This window comes from Primulina huaijiensis, chromosome 17 (assembly GCF_012295235.1).
Source record: "Primulina huaijiensis isolate GDHJ02 chromosome 17, ASM1229523v2, whole genome shotgun sequence".
Lineage (NCBI taxonomy): Eukaryota > Viridiplantae > Streptophyta > Magnoliopsida > Lamiales > Gesneriaceae > Primulina > Primulina huaijiensis.
The window spans coordinates 6,299,103-6,322,428 of record NC_133322.1 but is presented as its reverse complement, the minus strand read 5'-3'; the positions used below and the strand labels follow the sequence as shown (position 1 = coordinate 6,322,428).

General features: G+C 37.1%; 2 protein-coding genes across 3 annotated transcripts; both read right to left on the bottom strand.

The window, feature by feature from the left end:
• Nucleotides 1-11,248: 11,248 nt before the first annotated feature.
• Nucleotides 11,249-13,661, bottom strand: LOC140963322 (uncharacterized). Its single transcript, XM_073422610.1, has 2 exons — nucleotides 13,343-13,661; nucleotides 11,249-12,084 (listed from the first exon to the last, which is right to left on the bottom strand). The coding sequence occupies exons 1-2, from the start codon at nucleotides 13,659-13,661 to the stop codon at nucleotides 11,249-11,251; spliced, it is 1,155 nt and encodes a 384-aa protein (XP_073278711.1).
• A 4,240-nt stretch (nucleotides 13,662-17,901) lies between these two features.
• Nucleotides 17,902-21,404, bottom strand: LOC140963031 (mitochondrial carrier protein CoAc2). 2 transcript variants are annotated; one of them, XM_073422245.1, is made up of 7 exons: nucleotides 21,004-21,404; nucleotides 19,760-19,845; nucleotides 19,456-19,663; nucleotides 19,184-19,310; nucleotides 18,924-18,979; nucleotides 18,417-18,539; nucleotides 17,902-18,330 (listed from the first exon to the last, which is right to left on the bottom strand). In XM_073422245.1, the coding sequence occupies exons 1-7, from the start codon at nucleotides 21,163-21,165 to the stop codon at nucleotides 18,166-18,168; spliced, it is 927 nt and encodes a 308-aa protein (XP_073278346.1). In that variant the 5' UTR covers nucleotides 21,166-21,404; the 3' UTR covers nucleotides 17,902-18,165. The 2 variants fall into 2 exon arrangements, with proteins under 2 accessions (XP_073278346.1, XP_073278345.1); XM_073422244.1 differs by having other exon boundaries at nucleotides 18,924-19,108; nucleotides 21,004-21,401.
• Between the last annotated feature and the right edge of the window lie 1,922 nt (nucleotides 21,405-23,326).

Sequence of the window (23,326 nt, the reverse complement as noted above, 5' to 3'; positions counted from 1 at the left end):
ATCTTAAAGAAAATTATTGTATTTGAATATTTTAATTTATTTTATCTAAATTCTTATAAATTCCCAATCTATTTTACAAATTAAAACCGTAAAAATTACAGTAAATTTATAGTTGGGAACTAGGACAAATACAATATTGACTTGTAAGCTAGCGATTGAAAAAAAAATGGATTTTTTTTTTCAAATTTCAAACACACAATGCTAAACAATTATTATGCGTGCAATAATTGTGCAAAAAAGTGGATATTTTTTTATCCAAACATTTTTGCATGTAACATTTTACAGTGGCTCAACTAAATCATATTAATTGAAATTTTTATGCGTGATTTCAAAATTTTTAAATTCTATGAGTAATTTTTTGTCGAAAAAAAAATACAATAATGTCTCCCTTCTCGGCATTAATGGCTCAAAATGAATTTTTTCAAAATTTTTGAAATTTTGGCGAGTTATGAAGTAATATGTAAATTACTCGTACTCGTGCAATATTTGTGCAAGTTCAACTCAGATTTAATCACAAAAGTGACTTAAGTTTTCGTGTATTTTTCGTTTTTTTCGCGCGATTATATTCGCATATATATAGAATAATAATAATTTATTGTGGGGATTACAATTTCTAAATAAATTAAACAATTGTTTTATTTTGTTTTTTTTGTAGGAGAAGATATATATTTGAATGCAAGGTTTGATGAGGCTTCTCAACATACCACTGAGGACGGACTGCCACAGACCTCAACTACTGAGGCCATTGACAATATGTGTATGGAGGTCGACGGGGTGAAAAAGAAGCGGCTATATGGCATCGGTTCTCAGACATATGTCGCCTTCCTGGATGATATTTCAGGTCATGCCGGTCGGGCTACACGCACAAGCTCATCTACTGCTATTGCTCGTGTTGTTTCCACCACTAACGATGTTGCGCTTGCGACTGCCTAGGTTGCAACTGTCTCAAAGAGATGTGAGGCCCTGACAAAGGATAACGAAGCACTGCGCCAGGAGCTCGATGTTCTACAGCAGCAGGTTAGACTTGTGATAAGGAATGTACTTGTCTAGCTCCCCTCCTCTCCTTCGACTCCAATGGGTTTCCACACTTGAGGTGATTTCTACCTTGAATCCTAAATTTTAAATTTTATTAATTATTTTTCTAAAACCACTATCAACTCCAAACTTTCATTCATCATATTTCTGACAGAAATTTTGTAGCTCTTTTAGCTCAAAAGTTTTCTTTTTGCCAAAAGATTCAGTAGTTTATAAGTTTTTCATCCTCGTGCAGTACACGTGCAAATACAATTGGGGAACCTAAGTTCTGATAAAGATTAAAAATTCAACTAACTCAATTAAAAAACTAGCTTAAGTGAGAAGGATTATACAAGTCCTTATATACAACTCTTCGGGATTTTATCCGACCGATGTAAGACAACTAACAAATATTAACTTGTATAAATTCAATATGGGATTTGAATAATATAATTTTTATCCGATCAGTCTCAATACACTGATAAATTAGAAAATAAAACTACTTTTGTTTTATTAATTAAAAAATAATTGTATCATATTTATAAATTTTCCTGCAAGAAATTAGCTTCTAATCATATACGCACATGCATATTTCACATAACCACGACTGAATTTTCTCCAACACTTCTGCATTCTAAAGCAAAAACTTGACAAACTCCACTGGAAATACAGAATAACGGAAGCCAGTAATCTATACTTCTTTAAGATGATGTGAGGAAAAAATCACATCCTCTTCTCTGGACTTCCAATTATCCTCAAACCTCTGGAAAGGAAAATAGTAAATTGCATTAATGAAGATCGAAAATTTAATAATCTTTCTCATGACAAGAATCTTTTGAGGTCTCTTAGTGAAAAACATAAACTTCTTTTTACAAATTATCACTCGTCCTCGTGCGACACTCGTGCGTCGATTAAATTTTAGCCGTATATGCACAAATGTATTTATTAAAATTCTATTTGAATAATGTTAATTTTTGTTGAATCTCTTATATTAATTAACTATAAGAAAATAAAATCATTTTTTTTTAATTTATGCACATGCATATTTATATATTTACTAGAGGACATACCTATTAGAATTGAGGAGATCTGAAATCAAAAATTTTGAAATTTTAAGTGTGAATTTTCTAAAAATACAATCACCCATCTCTTTTCCCCATAGACCCTATTGTTTGGTAAGATTTTATTTAATGAAACGAGACCCACATTAAATAAAATAATAAAAAAAAACTTGTTTTCCCACGTATCCCACATCGAAAAAGTTGCAAAACTGAACGAGGGAATTAGTTATAAATAGAACTCAATTCCTTCAGTTATTGTATCTCAAAATCAAAAGCTTTTCGGCTTTGATAAAAAAGAGAGTGCATAGAAAAAAGTGTATTTTTTTCTTGAGTGCGAGAATTCTCTTGTGTGAGTTATAGAAATTATTTTCTCGGTATATTCGGGTTGGGAGTGTGAGAAATATTAAGTGTATTGGTGTATACACTTGTTGTAATATTTCTTCCAGTTATAAAAGTTGCAGTGCTCCGTGGACGTAGCCTATATTGGGTGAACCACGTAAATCTTTGTGTTCTTGTTGGTTATTTTATTTCGCAATTTTTGGGTACTATATTATCATTGTGGTCGACATCGCTTCGGTGTAATTCCCCAACAACTGGTATCAGAGCCTTGTTGTGAAAATTCTTAAGAATTCTGAGTATGCTCTGTGGTTGCAGCTTTGTCTGATCTTCCACATCAAAAAAGATTTTTTAAATTTTTTGCTAAGGCTAGCGAAGCGATGGCTGGAGATGGTGGATCAGGACTTGGTATCAACAAGTTTGACGGTACAGATTTTACGTTCTGGCGACTACAGATTATTGATTATTTGTCTAGCAAGAAGTTACATCAACCTCTATCTGGAAAGAAGCCGAAAAATATGGAGGATGATGACTGGAAGCTTCTTGACCGACAAGTGTTAGGTGTATTACGATTGACCCTAACGAAGAACGTAGCACATAACGTGGCGGAGGCAAAAACAATGGAGGAAATGATATCCATTTTGTCGGACATGTACGAAAAGCCATCGGCAAATAATAAAGTACATCTCATGAAGAAGTTATTTAACTTGAAGATGAGAGAAGATGCATCGGTGGCTAAACACATCAAAGAATTCAACACGATTGTTTCACAGCTAACATCGGTTGAAATTAAATTTGATGATGAGATTCGGGCACTTATTCTTTTGGCGTCTTTACCAGACAATTGGGAACCGATGCGGAGAGCGGTTAGCAATTCTGTTGGAAAAAGAAAGCTACAATTCAATGATGTCAGAGATCAAATTCTTGCTGAAGAAGTTCGCATGATGGATATTGGTGAAGGAACATCATTGAGATCTGCTCTAAATATCGAGAATAGAGGAAGGGACAGGAGTGGCGAAAAGAGTTTTAACCAATGGTATGTAGATCCAAGTCAAGAAATGAAAAAGACAATAACACATTTGAAAAGAATGTGAAGTGATGGAGCTGTGGTTAGACTGGTCACTTGAAAAATAATTGTAAATCAACAAAGAACGAAGCTAATGTTGTTACAGAGGAGGTACATGATGCTCTATTACTATCCATAAAAAGCCCGGTTGATTCTTGGGTTGTGGACTCGAGAGTTTCGTTTCATACCACTGGTAATCGTGATGTATTCGATAATTACATTGCGGGAGATTATGGAAAAGTTTTCCTGGCTGATGGAAAACCTTTGGAAATTGTTGGTATGGGTGATATCCGGATGAAGATGACAAATGGATCTGTTTGGAAAATCAACAAAGTAAGGCATGTACTAAAGTTGACACACAATCTGATTTCAATGGGACAGCTTAACGACGAAGGTCATAAGGTGACCTTTGGTGATGATTCTTGGAAAGTGAAAAAGGGAGCAATGATTGTTGCTTGGGGAAAAAAAACTGGACCATTTTATATGACTTCCAGTTTGAGAAATAAATTAGCGGCTGTGGATGCTGGAGCTAATTCAAGTCTATGGCATAGTAGGCTTGGGAATACGAGTGAGAAGGGAATGAAAATGCTTGTTTCAAACGGAAAGCTACTGGAATTAAAGATCGTTGAACACAAGCTGTGTGAATCTGTATTTTTTGGAAAGCAAAAAAAGGTGAGCTTTTCAAAAGAGGTTAGAGAACAGAAATCGGCGGATTTGGAGCTGGTACAAACTGATGTATGTGGACCATCTCCTGTGACATCCCTTGGAGATCACTGAAGATATTATGGCACTACTGTTGACGATTCGAGCAAGAAAGTTTGGGTTTATTTTGTGAAAAATAAATCGGATGTTTATGAGACCTTTAAACAGTGGGAGTTAGCCATGGAAGATGTGATGGATTCACTGTCATCCAATCACATGTGGGAGTTGTCAGAACTTCCTGAAGGTAAAAAGGTTTTACATAGCAAGTAGGAGTACCAGTTAGAACATGACGGTAGCAAGCAATACAAAGAAATACTTGTTGTAAAAGGTGAAAAAGAAGTCATTGGTTACACTGATATTTTCTCTCAGGTAGTAAAGTTAACTACTATCAGGACTGTACTTGGGTTGATGGTAAAAGAAGATTTACATCTAGAACAGTTAGATATAAAGACGAGGTTTCTTCATGGTAAGTTAGATGAAGAAATGAATCAATCACAAGGATTTGAAATACGAGGGAAAGAGAAAATGGTGTGCAAACTTCAGAAAAGTTTGTATGGTCTCAAACAAGCTCCAAGACAGTGGTACAAGAAGTTTGATGGTGTAATGAAAAATGATGGTTTTCTGAGGTATCAGGATGATCACTGTTGTTATGTGAAGCTTGATGGTTATTATATCATAGTTGTAGAGCCCGATTACGTATAAGCCATGCATAATTACTATTATTTAAATTAAAGCGATTTTATTTATTTTTTTATTTAATATTTTTTTTGAGTATTTAATTCATTTTAAGTCATGATCATTGATTTTAAATCGTAGAAGTTTAGTTTTATATTTTTGGTTAAATATGTGAGGTCGGACCGGAGTTTGGAGATTTGAGATAAGATTAATAATAAGAAAATATTCCTAAATTTAATTTAAGCCAAGAAATAATTTATTTTAATGATAAAGAATGTTTTAGGATTTTATTTAATTAATTAGACTTAAGTTATTAATTAATTATCTTATGTTCAATAGTTAATTAAATCCTAAATTAAAAGGTGTAGTCAATTGAAATAAATTAATCTAGGCCTGATTTACTCAAGAAATTATAACCTAACATTTTAATAATAAATTGTTAGACAAATCATACCATGCAAACTTGTGATTCCAATTTAATTTATTAAAAAACTTAATAAGTGGTTAAAACTTTAAAGAATTTAAAATGCAAGATTTAAGCAACATTTTTTTACCTTCATTTTTATTAGATAATTTCGTCCACCCCTTAAGCAATTTAATTATGTTGACAACTCTCCATTCTAGACTACCCTTCCATAACCTTCTTGGTATATTAACTCCCTCATTTTTTTTATCACCTATAATTAATAATTTAAGCAATACCTCATCTTGCATTCTAGAAGCTCATTTCGGTCATCACTCAGCACAATTCACGTGCAGCATTGTGGAGGGGACCATGGGATTGACAATCAACACATTCTTTGTACCTAGCATCTAAATGTATCACTTGACTTCTCCATTTTTCCTTGTATCTTTCCCCGTTCATTCCTTACCTCTCCCTACCCTGCCCTCATTCGAAAATATCAGTAAAATAGCAGAAAAATCGTGTGTGAGCAGCAGCATCATCGAGAGCTTCCAACAAGACAATAAGAAAAGGAAAAAAAAAATCCGACTCCGTAGTGCCGTGTTCGTCTCGTTTGTTTGTTTTCTTCAAAACAAAATATCCAGGCATGTGTATAGTTTCCTTGACTCTTCAATCAAGTCATAATATGATTTTTAAACATTACATGATCATGGTTTGATAGACAAAAACCGAAATTTTTGACAGCACCATTATTGAAAATTCCTGCACAGATTTTGTTCCACCTTGTGCTTCACGGTTGTGCATGGTTTTAGTGATTGCAGGGGTTGGCTCACGTCCAGGCTTTCCAGGCTACATCTAGGATTGATATAGAGTGTATTAAGAAGGGATTTGACCATTGGTTAAAGCTTCTTTTCCCCCCAGCAACTCAAATGGCAGCAACACTTCCCTTAGTGTCATATTGAGTTTCGAATTGGCAGCTTGCTGTCAAGTAGGATGAATCTGATCTTGGCTGCCCCAGGGGCCATAGCCATGGTTAGAACATCTCCTTATGATGTCTAAGACGTGACCAAGTCAGCCTTTCAAGGCTTGGTCCATGGTTGCATCGGTTTTCAAATCAAAGAACAAATACAGCCCCTTCGCCCCTTTGAATTCTGCATGTGTCCCTCGGTTTTGGGTGGTTTGGGATGGACCTCGGTTGGCATCTCGCCCTTAGCCCTGGTTCACACCATACCCCTTGATGTCTATATTGTGCCATGGTCAATCAAATGGCCACTGGAAAGGTCCATGACAGCAAACGAAGCGAAACTCCCCAAGCGCGCAGATTACGTTCTCGACTAGGAGTGTGGTCATGTTTCTGGTGTGGTTCGGATTGTGGCTGGCCTAGGCCCCTTAGCCATGGTTCAAATCATTTCTTAGGACGTTGGTAAGAGGTTCTGGTCGGTGGTTCAAGCCCCAATGGCAATTAGCCTTGCAAACGACGCAAGCAAACACAAGCGCTGCAGCTGTAATTCTGGACAGCAAGTTTGCACGTTGGTTCGGAGGCTCGTTTGAGTCCTTGGTCAGCTTTTAGCCTATGGCCTTGGACCGGACAGCACTTCATCAAGTTGGGAAGGCCATATTTTTGGCCGTTTGTGATTCGGATCATTTTAGAGGTCATACGAGAATTTACGGTGCAATGTGCCAAAATGACTCTCGAAAGAGCGTTTCATGTTTTTTGCCTCCATTCACTAAATTTCGAGTACTGTAAATTTAGGAGCATTATTTCATCATTTTAGGCATATTTTAATCATGACTAAATGATGGTTCGGTGTCGGTTCGGGTTGGTACGGAGTCACGATTAAATACGAAGTCGTTAGGCGTAATTGTCTCAGTTTTTGGATTCAATTACAAAGTTTGGTCAAGTTAAATCATTTGCATATTTTTCATGTTAAATTTAAGTCGTAGCGAGCCTGGGAGCGATCCAACCCAATTAGTAAAATTATTACAGGATATTTAATGATGTTATTTAATTATATTACGTGCAAAATATTCATTTTTGAGATTTATGTGATATTGCTTGTGGTCACTTTACTATCATGGGATTATTACTTCACCCGGTCGCCAGTTACCGGTCAGTTCAGTTTGGTACCACCCGGTCGCCAGTTACCGGTCAGTTCAGTTCAGTTCAGGGGCCACTTGCGTAGACCATAATCTCACCAAGAAAATTATTACAAGTTATTTCATTACAGGGCTCCAAGGAGCAAACATTTTCACTATGATTTTCAGTTCAGTTATGCACGTATTATAATTAATCATGACACGATATTTTACGTTATGCCTCACGACATGATATTTTCACTTGCATGAAATTTTATTATTTATTTACTCGTTATTTACGATATATGCATGCTGAGTCTTTAGACTCACTAGACTTGATTGTTGTAGGTACCGATGATGCAGGGACCGAGGGCGGGGACCAGTGAGCTAGCTTGGGTCGGCAGTAGTGGAACCCGAGGACCTCATGTTTTTAGCATTTACTATTTTGACTCAAACAAATTTCTTCGTTGTTGAATTGTTTTAAATTATTATCTTGCAAACAAACATTTACTTCCGCTGCTATTTTGAATGGTTAAACTTTTATCAGTTATTTATTTATGAATGAGGCATTTTAATTAATTAAAAAGAAAATTTTTAAATTTTCCGCAAATTTTCAAACACGAATTTCGGGCCTCTACAATACTGCTGATATATGTAGATGATATGTTGATAGCATGAGTGTAAGAATATGATTTATTATTATTAATTATTAGTATTAGTATTATATTTATTATCTATTATGGAGTTCAAAACATTGACAAACATGAGCTCAAAATATTGAAAAACAAGAGTTCAAAACATTGCAAAAACAAGAGTTCAAAACATTGAAAAAAACAAGAGTTCAAAACATTGAAAAACAATTGTGCCCAAATTTTTGACTACAATAATTAAAATATTTTAAAGCATGCATTAAATTATAAGAATTATTCTCCAATCTTACCTATAAATAGATGTTTTGAGAATGAGGGAAGACACACCATAAACCTCTCAAACTAGAGCATGAATGAAGCTTGGACACCATCAACATTTTCTTGAGTGATATTTTCGAGCTACAAATTCTGTTCATTTTCGAGAGAAACTTCCAGTCCAACGGTTTATTCAAATATAATCTCACCGTTCATATTACACTTTCATATGTTTTAAATATCATATCAAAATTTAAGCCTCATCCATATTGTCAAATTTTGTGAAACAATTCGGCAAGAAAACTGCTCGGATTTCAACCGAGTTTAGCTAATTTACGGATTTTCGGACGATAAATTCCAGCTTGTTTCTTTCGTAGTTTTGGAGCACTTTTTCTGTAGTGGGCTTATGTTTTAAAGTATTTAAATATGTTTTCGAAAAATCGATCGACATGATATATTCTTTCGATTTGATATATGAATATTTCGTTTCGATAAATTGTTAAGCATGATTAAATCAATTTCAAATGCATGTTCCTTTCGTTTCAAAATTATGTTGTTTTCGTTTCATGTTATATTCTAATATATATTCTTAAACATCAATTTGGTGTATTCTAAGAATTATGTTTAAAGGCACTGTTATGATTCAAGTTAGAAATGGTAAAAAGGAAAATTTTCCTAAAACATGATAAGATATGACAAGTTTATGGCCCTGATGCGGTGGGTAATAATAACCGATATATGGCCTCACCCCTTAGAGGAATTACATATAGGGGACTGATCAGTAATACCATGGATAATAAGATGAAATAACAGTGCAATACGAATAATATATGATATGTCTATATGCATATGATAAGTTATGCTCATTGTTAATATCATGTCCTGATTTTGTTATGAATTATTATTGTGGCATGAAATTCATTTAATATTTACATAAATATATATAAGTTATGTCGTGTCTATCATTTTGTCTATTTATTGTTCCGACGTTTGTTGAGACACGGAAAATTTCGAATTGTTAAAATCTATATATGTATATCATTGTGTTATTGTGATCGATCGTCCCCCACTTGCTGAGTATTTCACATAATACTCACCCTTACACCTCTCACTCCCAGATAAGAATGAAAAACAAGCTGAAGAAGAAGAGCAAATGCATTTCTGGGGATGGTAACAAGGTTTCAGTTGATCAAGACATACTTTGGAATTTGGCTATCTTTTATTTTTACGTTGTTCGCTTCCACACTCGTTTGTTAAGTTGATTACGTTGTAAAGACAATGTATGTTTTATGAAAAAGACTGGTTTGGTTGTACACTGTACTACGAGACTTGTTGATTTACGATTGAATAATTGTAAAACAAAGCCGGATGTCAACTCACCCCGGTATCGGGACGTGACAATGAGCTTGTCTGGAGGAGATTGATAAACTCGAGAAAGAGTTATCAAAGGAATTTGCTTTGAAGGATTTGGGTGCTGCAAAACAAATCCTTGGAATGGAGATCTTTAGAGATCGGGTGAATGGAGTCTTAAAGCTTGAGAAGATTCCTGGAAGCAAGAATCCAGCTAATATGCTCACGAAGGCTGTTATCATTGAAAAACTGAAGTTGTGTTTGACTTCAGTTGGTCTCCTAGACTAACAAAAGAGGTATGAGCTGTTGCACTGATGGTGTGAAGACATGATTGAAATCAAGTCTTCAAGTGAGAGAATTGTTATGTAAGATTTTATTTAATGATGTGGGAACCCACATTAAATAAAATAATAAAAAAACTTGTTTTCTCACGTATCCCACATCGAAAAAGTTACAAAGCTGAACGAGGGAATTAGTTATAAATAGAGCTCAATTCCTTCAGTTATTGTATCATAAAATCAAAAGCTTTTCAGCTTTGATAAAAAAAGAGAGTGCATAGAAAAAAGAGTGTATTTTTTTCTTGAGTGCGAGAATTCTCTTGTGTGAGTTAGAGAAATTATTTTCTCGGTATACTAGGGTTGAGAGTGTGAGAAATATTGAGTGTATTGGTGTATACACTTGTTGTAATATTTTTTCCAGTTATAAAAGTTTCAGTGCTCCGTGGACGTAGCCTATATTGGGTGAACCACGTAAATCTTTGTGTTCTTGTTGGTTATTTTATTCCACAATTTTTGGGTACTATATTATCATCGTGGTCGGCATCGCTTCGGTGTAATTCCCCAACACCTATAAAATGATTTACTTGGATTTTTACCTTTGCATATTGCTTATTTGTATATCAAATTTTGTGCTTCTGACCTAAGAGTATTCCAAGATATTAATTAATATCTAATATAATCATCTTCGTGTTATACACGTGCAAGAATTGAAATTATTTTTTGTTGAATCTCATTCTTAATTTGTAATCTTATGTGCAATTTTTTTGTTTGGTTAATAATGTATGAGTGAGAGTAATACTGAGATGAATGACCTCTTGAGAAGTTCTCATTCGTCAAGCTGCTGACGTTGTGTCGTTTGATCTGGTTGGCTAGGTGGGCCATAAAAGAGTCATGTCAGATTCTTAACTGCTCGGCCCATTAGCACCCAAGTAGGTGTACTATGTTCTGCCATAAATATAAGAAAATAAAATTGTGTCTTGACCAACAGATATAGTTTTTGACCTAGTGGTACGCGTCTTGATCATAACAATTGTTATCAAAGAGAGGTCATTGATTCAAGTCTCCCAAGAAGCATGTTTATATAATTCTTAGGGGAATGTTGGGTTAAGTATGCATGAGTGAGAGTAGTACTGAATGGATGAGCTCCTGGAAAATTCTCATGCGACAAGATTCTGATGTTGCACTGTTTGTTCTGGTTGGCTAGGTGGGCCGTAAAAGAACGACGTTAGATCTTAACGAGAAGTTCTCGTGAGTCAAACTGCTGAAATTCATGTAAATTGCTTTTAACCCCCACATTTAAATTTTATGTACAACTTTTAAACAATGCGTAGACTTTCCAAAAATTTTGTTTCTTTTTTTTTTGAAATGAAAGGTTCCATTAATCAAACGTGACTCCCACAATCGTGGTTGATGACATTACAAATAATAGCTGGAGGATGATACGTAATAAATGGATTTGCTAAGGATATTGCCGCTCGTGCCAATGTGTGAGCCACCATATTTGCTTGTCTTCGCACATGTTGAATTTTGAAAGAAGGATGAGCGTCTATCAACTGACAGCAGCCACAGATAATCGATCCAAACTCTGTGTAGTCTACATTCTTTGATGTTATTGCGTTCACCACCGTCTTTGAGTCAGATTCAAAGATAACATCCTGGAGTTCGAAGGAAGATGTCCATTGCATAGCCTCAAGTAGGGCGAGTGCTTCAGCCTCTTTTACTTCCAACCATCCATTTCTCATGCTAGATCTACTCACCATAAAGGTTCCTATCGAGTCTCGTACCACAGCTCCAAAACCAACTGCTCGTTGTTCTTTAAACAAGGCCGCATCGACGTTGCACTTCATAGATGGGTCGGGTGGTTTCATCCATCGGTCATCCTCATCTTGACGAGAGTTGGACGCAGGTTCTTGTGGAGATTTCCTTTGAGCTCGAGCCCAACTCAGTACCATTTCAAGGCCGAGTGACACTGTGATTTGAGGTGGTCTAAATACCCTGGTCCATAGTTTTTCATTCCTATATCTCCAGATACTCCACAAAACAGCCGAGTAGTTCGGTTGCATGGCAGTGGGGCACTTGTTTAAGCCCTCAAACAACCAATTCGGGAAGGATTCCACTTCTCTCGGACAATCTAATACCAAATTATCAAGCTTTGCCACTTTCCAGCATTCTTTTGCATATGGGCATTCGATGAATATGTGCCAGTTTTTTTCCACTCCTGATTCACATATTACACATTGAGAGGGCACAAGTATATTTCTAGATTGAAGCTTGATCCGGCATGGCAGGTAGTCCCTCGCTGCTCTCCATAAGAATGCTCAAATCTTTGGAGGTGTTAAGATATTCCATAGCTTTAGCCAATCTCCCTCTTTCTGATTTGCCTGCTTATGGTTCAAGATATTGTCCATGATAAGATGGTATACAGACTTCACTGTATAATCTCCATGCCGACTAAAGCTCCATATACGTTCATCTTTTGAGGCCATAGGATTTAGCGGAATGTTTGTAATCTCCAAGACATCTCATGGGATAAATATCTCGTTTATCAGCGCATGATTCAACTGCTTTGTCTCTTGCATCATCAAGTCCTTCACATATATACACTCCTCCATATTTTGGTACGGTGTTTGGACGAAGAGGTTGCGAGGATCTCTTAGCCACGGTTGTGTCCATATTTTCACTAATCGACCATCTTTAATCTTCCAGCGTAATCCTCGAGCCAGCACTGCTTTTGCGCACCAAATACTCCTCCATATAAAAGCTTGGGTTTGAACCTAAGATCGTCTCCATGAAGTATTTCTTCGGAAAATATTTAGCTTTGAGTATCCTTGATAATAGATTATTTGGGGTTGAAATGAGTTTCCAACCCTGCTTAGCAAGCATGGCTAGATTATAAGCTTCGAGATTTTGAAAGCCAAGGCCTCCGTTTTCTTTACAAGTGCATAATCTGCTCCAATTTGTCCAGTGTATTCCTCTCGATCTTTGGGATGTTGAGCCCCACCAAAAAGAGTTCATCATTTCTGTAACTCATCGAGGAGAGATGTGGGTAGCAAAAAACAATTCATGCAATAAGATGGAAGCGCTTGGGCCACCGATTTCAGTAGCACTTCTTTTCCAGCCTTTGATAGATAATTACCCAGCCAATTTTGAATACGACTCCACAGTCGGTCTCGCAAATAACTGAAGATCACTTTATTTTTGCTATCGATCAGTGATGGCAGGCAAAGATAGCGCCCCGTATCCAGTGGTTTTGATACCCCAAGGATTGTTGACAGCTCGTGTTGCTTCTGGTCTTCGGTTGCTAAAGAAAATCCCAGATTTGTCAAAGTGGATAGCTTGTCCACTGGCCCTCTCATATGTGGTTAATATCCTTTTCATCTCTACACTTTCTTCATTTGTTTCCCGGAAGAATATAAAAGAGTCATCGGCAAACAGCAAATGAGATACTTTCGGGGCTCGTCAGCAAATTTTCACACCATGCGACGTGCCTCTATCCTCTGCTTTTTCTATCATAGTAGATAGACCTTGGGCACAAATTATAAATAAATAGGGCGAAAGAGGGCACCCTTGGCGAAGTCCTCGTTCTGGGATTATAGGTCCAACAAGATTTCCATTAATCCGGATCTGATATTGCACCGTTGTAACGCAGAGCATCATAATTGCCACCCATTTGTCATCAAAGCCCAGTTTTAACAGTATGAGTTTCAGAAATCCCCAGTCGATTTGATCATAAGCTTTGCTCATATCGATTTTGAGTGCCACATCCCCATGTTTACCTCTATTCCTCCTCTTCATATGATGTATATCTCAAAAGCTGCTATTACATTGTCTATGATCGATCTTTCTTTAACAAAAGCCGCTTGAGTTTCTGATATTAATTTAGGCAAGAGCATTTTTAGACGATTTGCCAACACCTTTGCTAACACCCTGTATATCACATTACAGAGGGAGACCGGGCGAAGATCTTTCATGGTGTTTGGGTTAGCACACTTTGGGATAAGGGTAATAATAGTATCATTGAATTTAGGTGGGAATTTTACCTGTTGCAGCCGCTGCACACTTTGCTGGAATACTTCTTGACCCATAATATGCCAAAATTTTTGGAAAAAAGCTGGATTATATCCATCTGGTCCCGATGATTTGTTTGGCTCCATTTGGAACAACGTCTCTCGGAAGTCATCAGTGGTGAATGGAGACATAAGGAAAGTGTTGTCCTCTGTTGATAACTTTGGATCAATCTGATTTATCACTTCGTCATATGATGCACTTCCTGATGAGAATAGTTTGCCAAAGTAATCGCATGCAATGCGTCCAAGGTTCTGCGGATCAGTAAATTCTGCTCCTCCATCATCAATCAAACTCTGAATTCTATTTTGCGATTTTCTCCTTGTTGCCATGGAATGGAAGAATCTAGTGTTCAGGTCTCCTTCCTTGAGCCAAAATTGTTTGGCTCGTTGTTTCCAGTACATATCATTTTTGAGCATCATCTGATTTAGTTCCCTCTTCATCTCCTCGTCTTTTACCACTGATTGCTGGTCTGTGTTAGATCGCATTCTTTCGAGCCTATCTTTCAACTCCTCAATGGTTTTCCGATCTATTTTTGGGTGTTTCCTGCTCCATCTCGTTAATTCCGTGGAAAGGGATCTGAGTCTTTCCGTTATTGTAGCAGAGCTATCAGTAATCTCCCACTGATCATTGACAAGTTTACCGAAGCCTTCGTCTTCCATCCATCTATTCTCAAAACAAAAAGCTATTCTACTTATTTTTGTTTCTTGAGTTTCATTTACAAGGATTAAAGGTGAGTGGTCTGAGCACGTAGCAACCGTGGTCAGAACTGATGCATCTGGGAATCGCTCCTTCCATGATATGGAGGCAAGAGCACGATCAAGTTTTTCCTCCACAAAGTGTGGTTTACCTCTTCCTCTTTCCCATGTGAATGAGTATCCTTTCATTTGAATGTCTTGTAGCATGCATTGCATTACTGCTTATCTGAAGCCCCTAATCATCCATATTGGTCGATCAATTTCCCCTCGTTTTTCACTTGAGTCCAGAATTTCAATAAAATCTCCAATAATGCACCATGGGAGGTGATTTATGCGAGCAAGAGCCTTTAATAGATTCCATGCTTCACGTCATCGACTTTGCTCTGGGAAGCCATAATATCTAGTTAACCTCCACTCTTCTTGTCCATGTTCATTGATTTTGAGATCGATATGGTTACGCGAATACCCTGTGATTATACATTGATTTGAGAATTTCCAAAGAACAGCAATTCCTCCACTACGTCTCTCTCTGTCAACTGAGAAAGCCGCATCAAAGCCAAGTGAGATTCTAACTTCTTCAATCTTCTGTGAGTGTGCCAAAGTTTCATATAAAAATATCACCTCCGGCCTGTGAACTCGTACTAGCTCACGCAAATTTGGAACTGCTCGAGTGTGGCCCAATCCTCGGCAGTTCCAGCTTAGGATGACCATGGCTGTCGGCAGGCCTGGAGACCAGGCCCTGCCGTTAAAAAATACTCAGGGGCGATATCGTTGATGGTGTCAATCTCCTCCTCTTTGTCATCAGAATTTGTGTCATGTGTTGTGTTGTCCACCTGTGCTACCTTAACATTATCATGTTCCATATTTCTATATTGGTCATTTGTGTTTCGGGCTGCCCTTCTTCTCTTTCTATCCTCGTTTAAGGTAAGCTCGATATTCTCCTCATCTACTCCTTCATAAACGGGAATTTGTTTTGAATTTTGTAAATTTCCTGTAGCTAGCGCATAATCATGCACAATCATTTCCTTGTTTGGGTTACCACTAATCCCTCCTGATTTTCCTTTGAAGATAGGATTACGGAATATTGTAAAATCTTTCTGTTTTTGATTTTTCTCACCGTCGCCGGACTTATTCTCCTCCGTTGTCGATGATGGGGTTTCGCGCAGCCATTTGGAGCTAGTTGCAATTGTTGCTCCCCGCTTCTCCGGTGCTCGTAACCATGGCCCCCATTCTCTTTTCACATTTTTATCATTCGATGAGAACGTGATTAAAAAGAGATAGAAGAGGTAAGAGAAGGTAGAAGAAGGAAAAAGAAAGAAAAAGGTTTTCCCCAACCTTTTTCTCGTCACCCTTGTAACGGCTGCGGTAGAATTGTCGTATCTCTTCCGTCTGAAGTCGAAACCAAAAAACTCTTGAAGGGTTGTCTTCCTAACATCATAAGCTTTGATTCAAGCTATAAATCAGTCATTTTGAGCAAAGATTCGGTTAGATCGAAGCTGTTGTTCTTGTGCTCTGTTTCTGAGCAATCTCTTGACCGATTTGGCTGATGATCTTGAAGTAAAGTTGATTATTGGAATTTTCAAGTTGGTATAGGTATGTTACAGTTCAGTAACATATAATGGTAACACATAAATTAAGTTTTAAACATAAAAATGTGATGTTATTGTTGTTTACGTGCTTATGTGGGTTATGTGTGTTGCTAAATGCCTCGTTGTATTATATGATCATTATGTGGCATATTCTGTGGCATTTAGTATAGGGCATGATATTATGACATACATATGAGACTGTAGATATGATTGAATAATCATGTGGTTAGTGCAGCATTTTGAGGTGAGCGCTGGGATTGTGTCATCCTGTTGTTCCGTGCCATCCGTTGTCTTGTAACATATATTTGAGGCCGAGTCGTGGATGTTGGTGTAAGTATCACGGCGTGATTGAGGCTTCTGTCATTATTGAGCCATGTTTCATGCATTTCATATATGTTTATGCATGATTTATGTTTATTGTTGTTGTTTAACTGTTTCATACCAAAATCCTAACCTCAGTTGTTTACGTGGAGTTAACATTTGTACCTGAAAATCACCTGATCTAGTAGCAGCGATAGTAGTGTAGATTAAACAAATCTCAATCAAGAAATGATCTGGAAAAAATTATCGGAATGAGAGACACGAAAAAATGAAGAGGCTTCGAAACAAAAAGAAAAATGAAATTTACCATACGAAATATTCTGAATTTTAGTAGGAATGTAAATGAACCGAGCCGAGCCTGAATGTAAATGAGCCGAGCCGAGCCGAACAGTATCAGGCTCGGGCTCAGCTCGTTAAACTATTTTCTCGGCTCGGGCTCGGCTCGGGCTCGTTACGAGCCTTTGGTTTGAAGCTCGGGCTCGGCTCGTTCGGAAGTTATGAAGCTCGGGCTCGGCTCGTTAATGGCTCGTTTATCTTGTTTAATGAGCCTGGCTCGGGTTCGGCTCGTTAAACAAGCTCGTTAAGCGAGCTCGTTTCTGCTCCGAATCCAACTCCAAACCACAAACTCATTAATTATCTCAAATTCGAGCTCACGATCTACCTAAACGAGCCGAGCTCGAGCCTGAGCTCGTGAACTACTTAAACGAGCCGAGCGCGAGCTCGAGCTCACGAGCCAGCTAAACGAGCCGAGCTCAATTTTGAGCTCACGAACCTATTATCGAACATGTTCACGAGCTAACGAGCCGAACATCATTAATCTCAAGCTCGGCTCAACAAAATTGTCGAGCCCAAAATAAGGCTCGGCTCGATAAGCTTAACGAACGAACCCGAACGAGCTTTTTAACGAGCCGAGATCCGAAAAGCTCGCGAACAGTTCGGTTCATTTACATCCCTAAATTTTAGTAATGTTTCTATTATTAAAAATTGAATTATCTACATACGCATTGACTCCCATTTTCAACTTTATGGCTTATACTTGAATATTTCTTTGATAATTTATATATAAGGAAGACATTGGAGACATTGTCCAAGAATTATTGATTAGACGAGGATATTTCATAGGTCAAACAAGCATCGTATATACCCGCTTGGTGCTCTATGCGTGTCTATAAAGTTTCATACAATCTGAGCCGACCCACGAACTTTTCGAGCCCCTTGCTGAGTAGCTCACCAACATTTTGAGTAATATCGAATAACAGACTTGAAGTCATAAAACTCAAAACGCTTCAGCTAAGGCTGATAACATTTCTGCTCGAGCTCGAATATAAAAAATGAATAATATTCAACCAGATTCAATTCGCGAGTCATAAGAAAACCTTAAATTGAGATAACTTCAAATTATTGAGAACCTGTGATATTATACAAGTTCTTAATGCATCAATCTTGATATTCTAATGATTTATTTACAAGATCTAAATTTTCTAACTAAGGTTGCAGCACTTATTATTGCCATTGATGGAACATTTGCATGGTAAAGAATAAGATATGAGACCTCCATGGCCCCAAGATAAGGGAGATGGTCCCATATACAACGATGGAAATCAATACCATTATGGTAAAGAATTGCTATGGTTGAGTTTGAGATAATGGCTGCGAAGAAGGAAGAGACGTTGGCTGATTATTTCTTCGGTTGGTAGCGACCTCCACGAAAGATTCGTCTCTTGGTGGAACCTGCAGGAATGCCTTCATAACATCATAAACTGTAAATCCAATCGCGACGGAGGGGACAACCTGAAATTCGTAAAGATACACATTTTCAAACTTGGATTAATGAAAATGAGTCGAGGAGCTAAATATAAGTAAAAGTTTATGCTCGCCTTCAAGTAATTGATGCTAAGGCCAGAAAATAATTGCTTCCATCCTTGTGTTTGTGCAATCATCACAAGAGTTGCCATAGTTCCTCTCATTTCACTGCTCTTTGAAGTCGATAGCCTCTGGACCTGTGAATCCAAGATTTTACTTTTTCCTTCTACTATTTGAATACAGGAAAAGTTACAGGGTAGCAATTGCCCCTGCTGTCCTATGTAGCACAGTTATCGAAATGTAGCATATGAACTATTGCATAGTTTAAAAGATTTTATTTCCACTGTTATCATTGATTATATATAACTTCTCTTGTAAAATCTACAAATAGTATCTGAACAAAAATCAGGCACTAAAAACTCAGTAGTTAGAAGTTCGAGCGATTCTGAGTAAGGGGAGGCGGAATTGCCCTCATTGCTTCATCACTTTGCATCACATCTTACTTTGGCTACACCAGAACACATTCAATCTTAGAAAATTGATATTTAACTTAATAATCTCTGATTCAACAAGCATAATACCTGCATTTGCCTCCGGACAACATCAATAGGATAAGTGAAAGTCTGACCCAATAAACCTGCAATGGAGCCGCATACAAGTTTAACTGTGATATCCTTTTTGTGATTTTCGGGGACGTGGGTTTTCATTTCCTCGTAGAAGTAAAATTTCAATCCCGCATAGGGAAAGATTCCATATAGCGATGGAGCTGAAAATTCAACATGAAGGTTTAGAAAACAACCCATGAAATTTTCGAATAAACAAAAGGATCAATACAACATACCAGCACCACGGTAGAGACCTCGTACTCCGGCCTCCTTGTATGTCTTGGAGAAGCAATCACGGATTCCTTTATATACAGATTCCCCCATAGCAAGCCCTTCAACACTTCGTTTCAAGGGTTCAACAACCTGCACCATCCTATAAAAATCAAGCTCAATTTTTTTGAAACTGTGGGTTTATTGGGAAAAGATCGTAAAAAATTTGAAGCCTTATTGTGGATATTCCTGAGACAGATTTTAGGAATGCTGAGATTGATGACTGATAAACACTTGCCTGGTAAGCCAGTTTAGTTCGAACTAAATCAAGTGGATAAGTAAAAAGCACAGCCGTTCCTCCAGCAAACGAACCAGCAACGAGATCGAGAACAGGGCCTCTCCCAACATCAGGAAAACCAAGGATGATCCATCTCCGGTATTCTTCATAGGCCATATAATGCAAAGCTGCATAAGGCACAATACGCACAACACTTGCTCCATTCCCTCTAACGATAAATCACATAATACTCTTTTATATAAATGACAAAAGTAAGCACTTCACATTCATACATTCAGAAACCAAGAAAAGATAAAAGTTCTACCTGTAAAAACCAAGTAATCCTTCTGTTTTTGCTATTTTTGTGAAGGATCCCAAAAGGCCAAGACTATGGAACTCATTTCGTCTCGTCTGAAAAATATAGGAAATAGTAACAAACTTGAGTCCCTTTACAAGACAACCATTTGAAAGAAGAGCATATAAATGCACAAATGGAAATTAACGGAGTCAAGATTCAATATCAGCAAAAGCCAAAAACTCTTCCAATATGAAGTTACACATAAAGCAAAGAAAACAATTTCAACTTTTCAGACAGATTACAGAAGAGTCACCATTTTCGCTCTTTCATTCAACATAGTATTGAGGAGATAATATTTGTACACATAATCTGGTTCCACGCAACATTAATCCAATAACAAGCTCCCAATTACGCGACAAATTGACTCTGAATAATGTTCAAGGAGGAACAAAAAGTATTATCCAGTAGAGAAGTTTAAGTTGCATCTTGCATCAGTAGCTATGCACAAACTGATTTCAGTCACAGCCTAACCATCTCCAAGTTTTTAGTAAAAGTTCAGAGGCTTGATCAGTAAGCTGAGGTCAACCTTCTTCGTCAGCAACTTGCACTCGGAATAATATTGGACTTGATTGTATCTCCTAAATTAAAACCAAGTAAGAAAACCACTAAAATGCTATGGGGTAGCACTTCCTAAATGCCGGCAATATCAAAAGAAAAACAATAGCCGAGTTAATTGACACTCCATTATGAAAAGTAGTCCGACCGCTAAATCATCCAAGAAAGCCAAAAGTTGAAGGGAATTACATAATGCTGCTCCATTTGATACAAAATTGCTATTGATCCTCCATCTCAGGTTACTACAAAATTTACACAAATATACATATTTTGCTTTTCGAGAACTATACAAGTGGATTCAATAACAATGCCTTCCAAGTTCCAAGTTCCAAGTTCTTAATTCCAGCGCAACGCTATCGATAATCAACAATGCCAACAACTATTGGAGCACCGAAACCGGAAAGAATGCAAAACAATTAAAAGATCGAGACTCTGTTAACCATCAACAAACTCGCAAAACACCCTGTTCACATATTAATCTCATAACATCTAGTTCACTGTACCTACAAGCGATCATCTTCGAAACAACCAATCACAAGTCCCACCCCCAAACCCATCCCTTAGAGCAAAGAAAAAGGCGGAAATTTTTCAAAGAAAACAACAAAAGAAATAGCATGTAGCCAATCGATCACCCAAAATTACAGTAATACAAGGACCTGGAACAAGATCTTGACGCGTTCGAGCGGCGCAACAACAGTCTTGGCAAACCCACCTGCCAGCCCACCAGCAACCAACTCCTTTGCGAAAACAGGCATCTCCCCAATTAACCCATTCAACACCAACCCCTTTTTCTCTCTTTCATCAATCTTCTCTCCCATTACGCACAGGAAAAGAATCCCTTTACTTCTTTTCTGAATCAGGATTCATATACGGCATAAAAGTCTCCCTCTCTCTCTATATATATATATATATATATGTACATACAGATGTTGAAGAAGTAGAAGCTGCCTTGGAAAGGAGAAAAGAAGCGGAATCCAAAACGCTTCTGACTTCTTCGAATCAGAAAATTTTCAACAGCGACGAATATTAGACAAGGAATTTCTGGTGTTAGAAATATTATTATCGGATTTTAATTCAGGTCAATTTCAGAAAATCATAATAATTAATTTTTTATTTGACAATGTATTTTTTAAAATGTATTAAGAATCAAACTTGTTAATGAATTAATATACAAAATTCGAGCTCAATTATTGATGGATAAATAACCCCTTTTAGGATATTTAATTCAAATAAAATGAAATATCATAATTGATTATAAGCCTCAATTGAGACCCACAAGGTGAACGCTTGCTTGAACATCGATCGGTTTTTGTATGATATTCCGACATCTCTATTATTATTTGCTACGCATGTTAAAATCCCAAAATTCATTGGTCTGGATGGTGAAGGTGTTAGAGATTTTTCTCTAAATCATATTTTTTACGTATACATGAACATGAAAAAACTATATGCGGAAGCTTAAATCTAGTGTTGCCTCCGGCCATTGAAAATTTTTTGATTTCTCTATTTTTCCTCTCGGTTGAAGCCTTCTAAGCACTTCACGATCTCTGTAGATGGTGTATATTTCTTATGAGATGTGTGTGCTTAGGGACCTCAATCGTTTCTATTAATAGGCATCTCATACCATCAACGAGAAAAATCGAGAGTCTGAAAGTGAAAAGAAAAAACGTGTACGCATCTCAATTTTCTAAAGTTGAGGTTGCGTACACAAGTTTCGTCAAAATATGTAGGCAATGGCCGTCGCCAATTCCTACACGATACTTCTTTTAACATGTGTCATATTTCTTACATTCTCCCACTTGACACATATATCTCATTTACCATAGAAGAAAACAAAATACATGAATCATGGCGATAGGTCATCTGAAAACGAATATTATCTTCAATGTATTACAATGCATTATGTCTCTCAAATCTGTATAACTTAATGAATAAACCCAATGTTTATTCGAGGTCCAACTTTATTGATATTTCTCAAATCAATGAATGTGTACACAACAAATATGAGAAAATATCACATTATAGTTTCATTAAATTTGTTCTTACAACAAAATTACCTTCGACTACCACTTTTGTTATTTTTATCCATAAAAACAGCAGCTGAATTGTCACAATATATTCTTAATGGCATAGATATAGAATCCATGATTCTAAGCCTCGAAATAAAACTCTTCAACCATACACCATGTGAGGTTGCCTCAAAACAAGCTACGAACCCAGCTTCCATAGTGGAAGTAGCAGTCAATGTCTGCTTTGCACTTCTCCAAGATACAGCTCCACCAGCTAGCATGAAAATATATCCTGAAGTGGATTTTCTTGAATCAATGCAGCCAGCGTAGTCTGAATCAGAGTAGCCAATTACTTCAAAATTCTCAGTTCTTCTGAACATAAGCATATAATCTTTGGTCCCTTGAAAGTACCTCATGACTTTCTCTGCAGCTTTCCAATTATCTAAACATGGATTACTCTGATATCTTCCCAACAACAAATGCAATGTCAAATCTAGTGCAAATATGAGCATACATTAAGCTTCCGACAGCAGAAGCAGAAGGAATGTTTTTCATTTGTTCCCGCTCTAGATCATTCTTGTGCATTGGCTTAAATTGAATTTATCGCATTTCACAACGGGAGCTATACTTGGTGAACAATCTTTCATCCGATATCTCTCTAAAACTTTGTTGATATAGGTTTCTTGAGACAGACCTAGAATGCCTTTAATTCGGTCTCTATGTATCTTAATACCAATCACATAAGATGCATCGCCCATATCTTTCATATCAAAGTTTTTAGAGAGGAATTGTTTCACCTCATATAACAAACCATTGTCGTTGGTTGCAAGTAATATATCATCCACATATAGAATAAGAAAACAAATCTTGCTCTCACTGACCTTCTGGTATATACATTGATCCATGGGGTTCTCAACGAATCCGAATGAAGAGATAACATCATGAAATTTTAAATACCATTGACGGGAAT

What these genes read in the sequence shown, in the direction of transcription:
- LOC140963322 (XM_073422610.1), bottom strand. Translation starts at nt 13,661, where the DNA reads ATGAAGAGGAGGAATAGAGGTAAACATGGGGATGTGGCACTCAAAATC. An exon ending in GGATAGAGGCACGTCGCATG is followed by an intron (nt 12,085 to 13,342) that starts GTGTGAAAATTT and finishes TATGTGAATCAG; the next exon opens with GAGTGGAAAAAAACTGGCAC.
- LOC140963031 (XM_073422244.1), bottom strand. Translation starts at nt 21,165, where the DNA reads ATGGGAGAGAAGATTGATGAAAGAGAGAAAAAGGGGTTGGTGTTGAAT. An exon ending in GGATTACTTGGTTTTTACAG is followed by an intron (nt 19,664 to 19,759) that starts GTAGAACTTTTA and finishes ATTTATCGTTAG; the next exon opens with AGGGAATGGAGCAAGTGTTG. An exon ending in AGGTCTCTACCGTGGTGCTG is followed by an intron (nt 19,109 to 19,183) that starts GTATGTTGTATT and finishes TTGAATTTTCAG; the next exon opens with CTCCATCGCTATATGGAATC.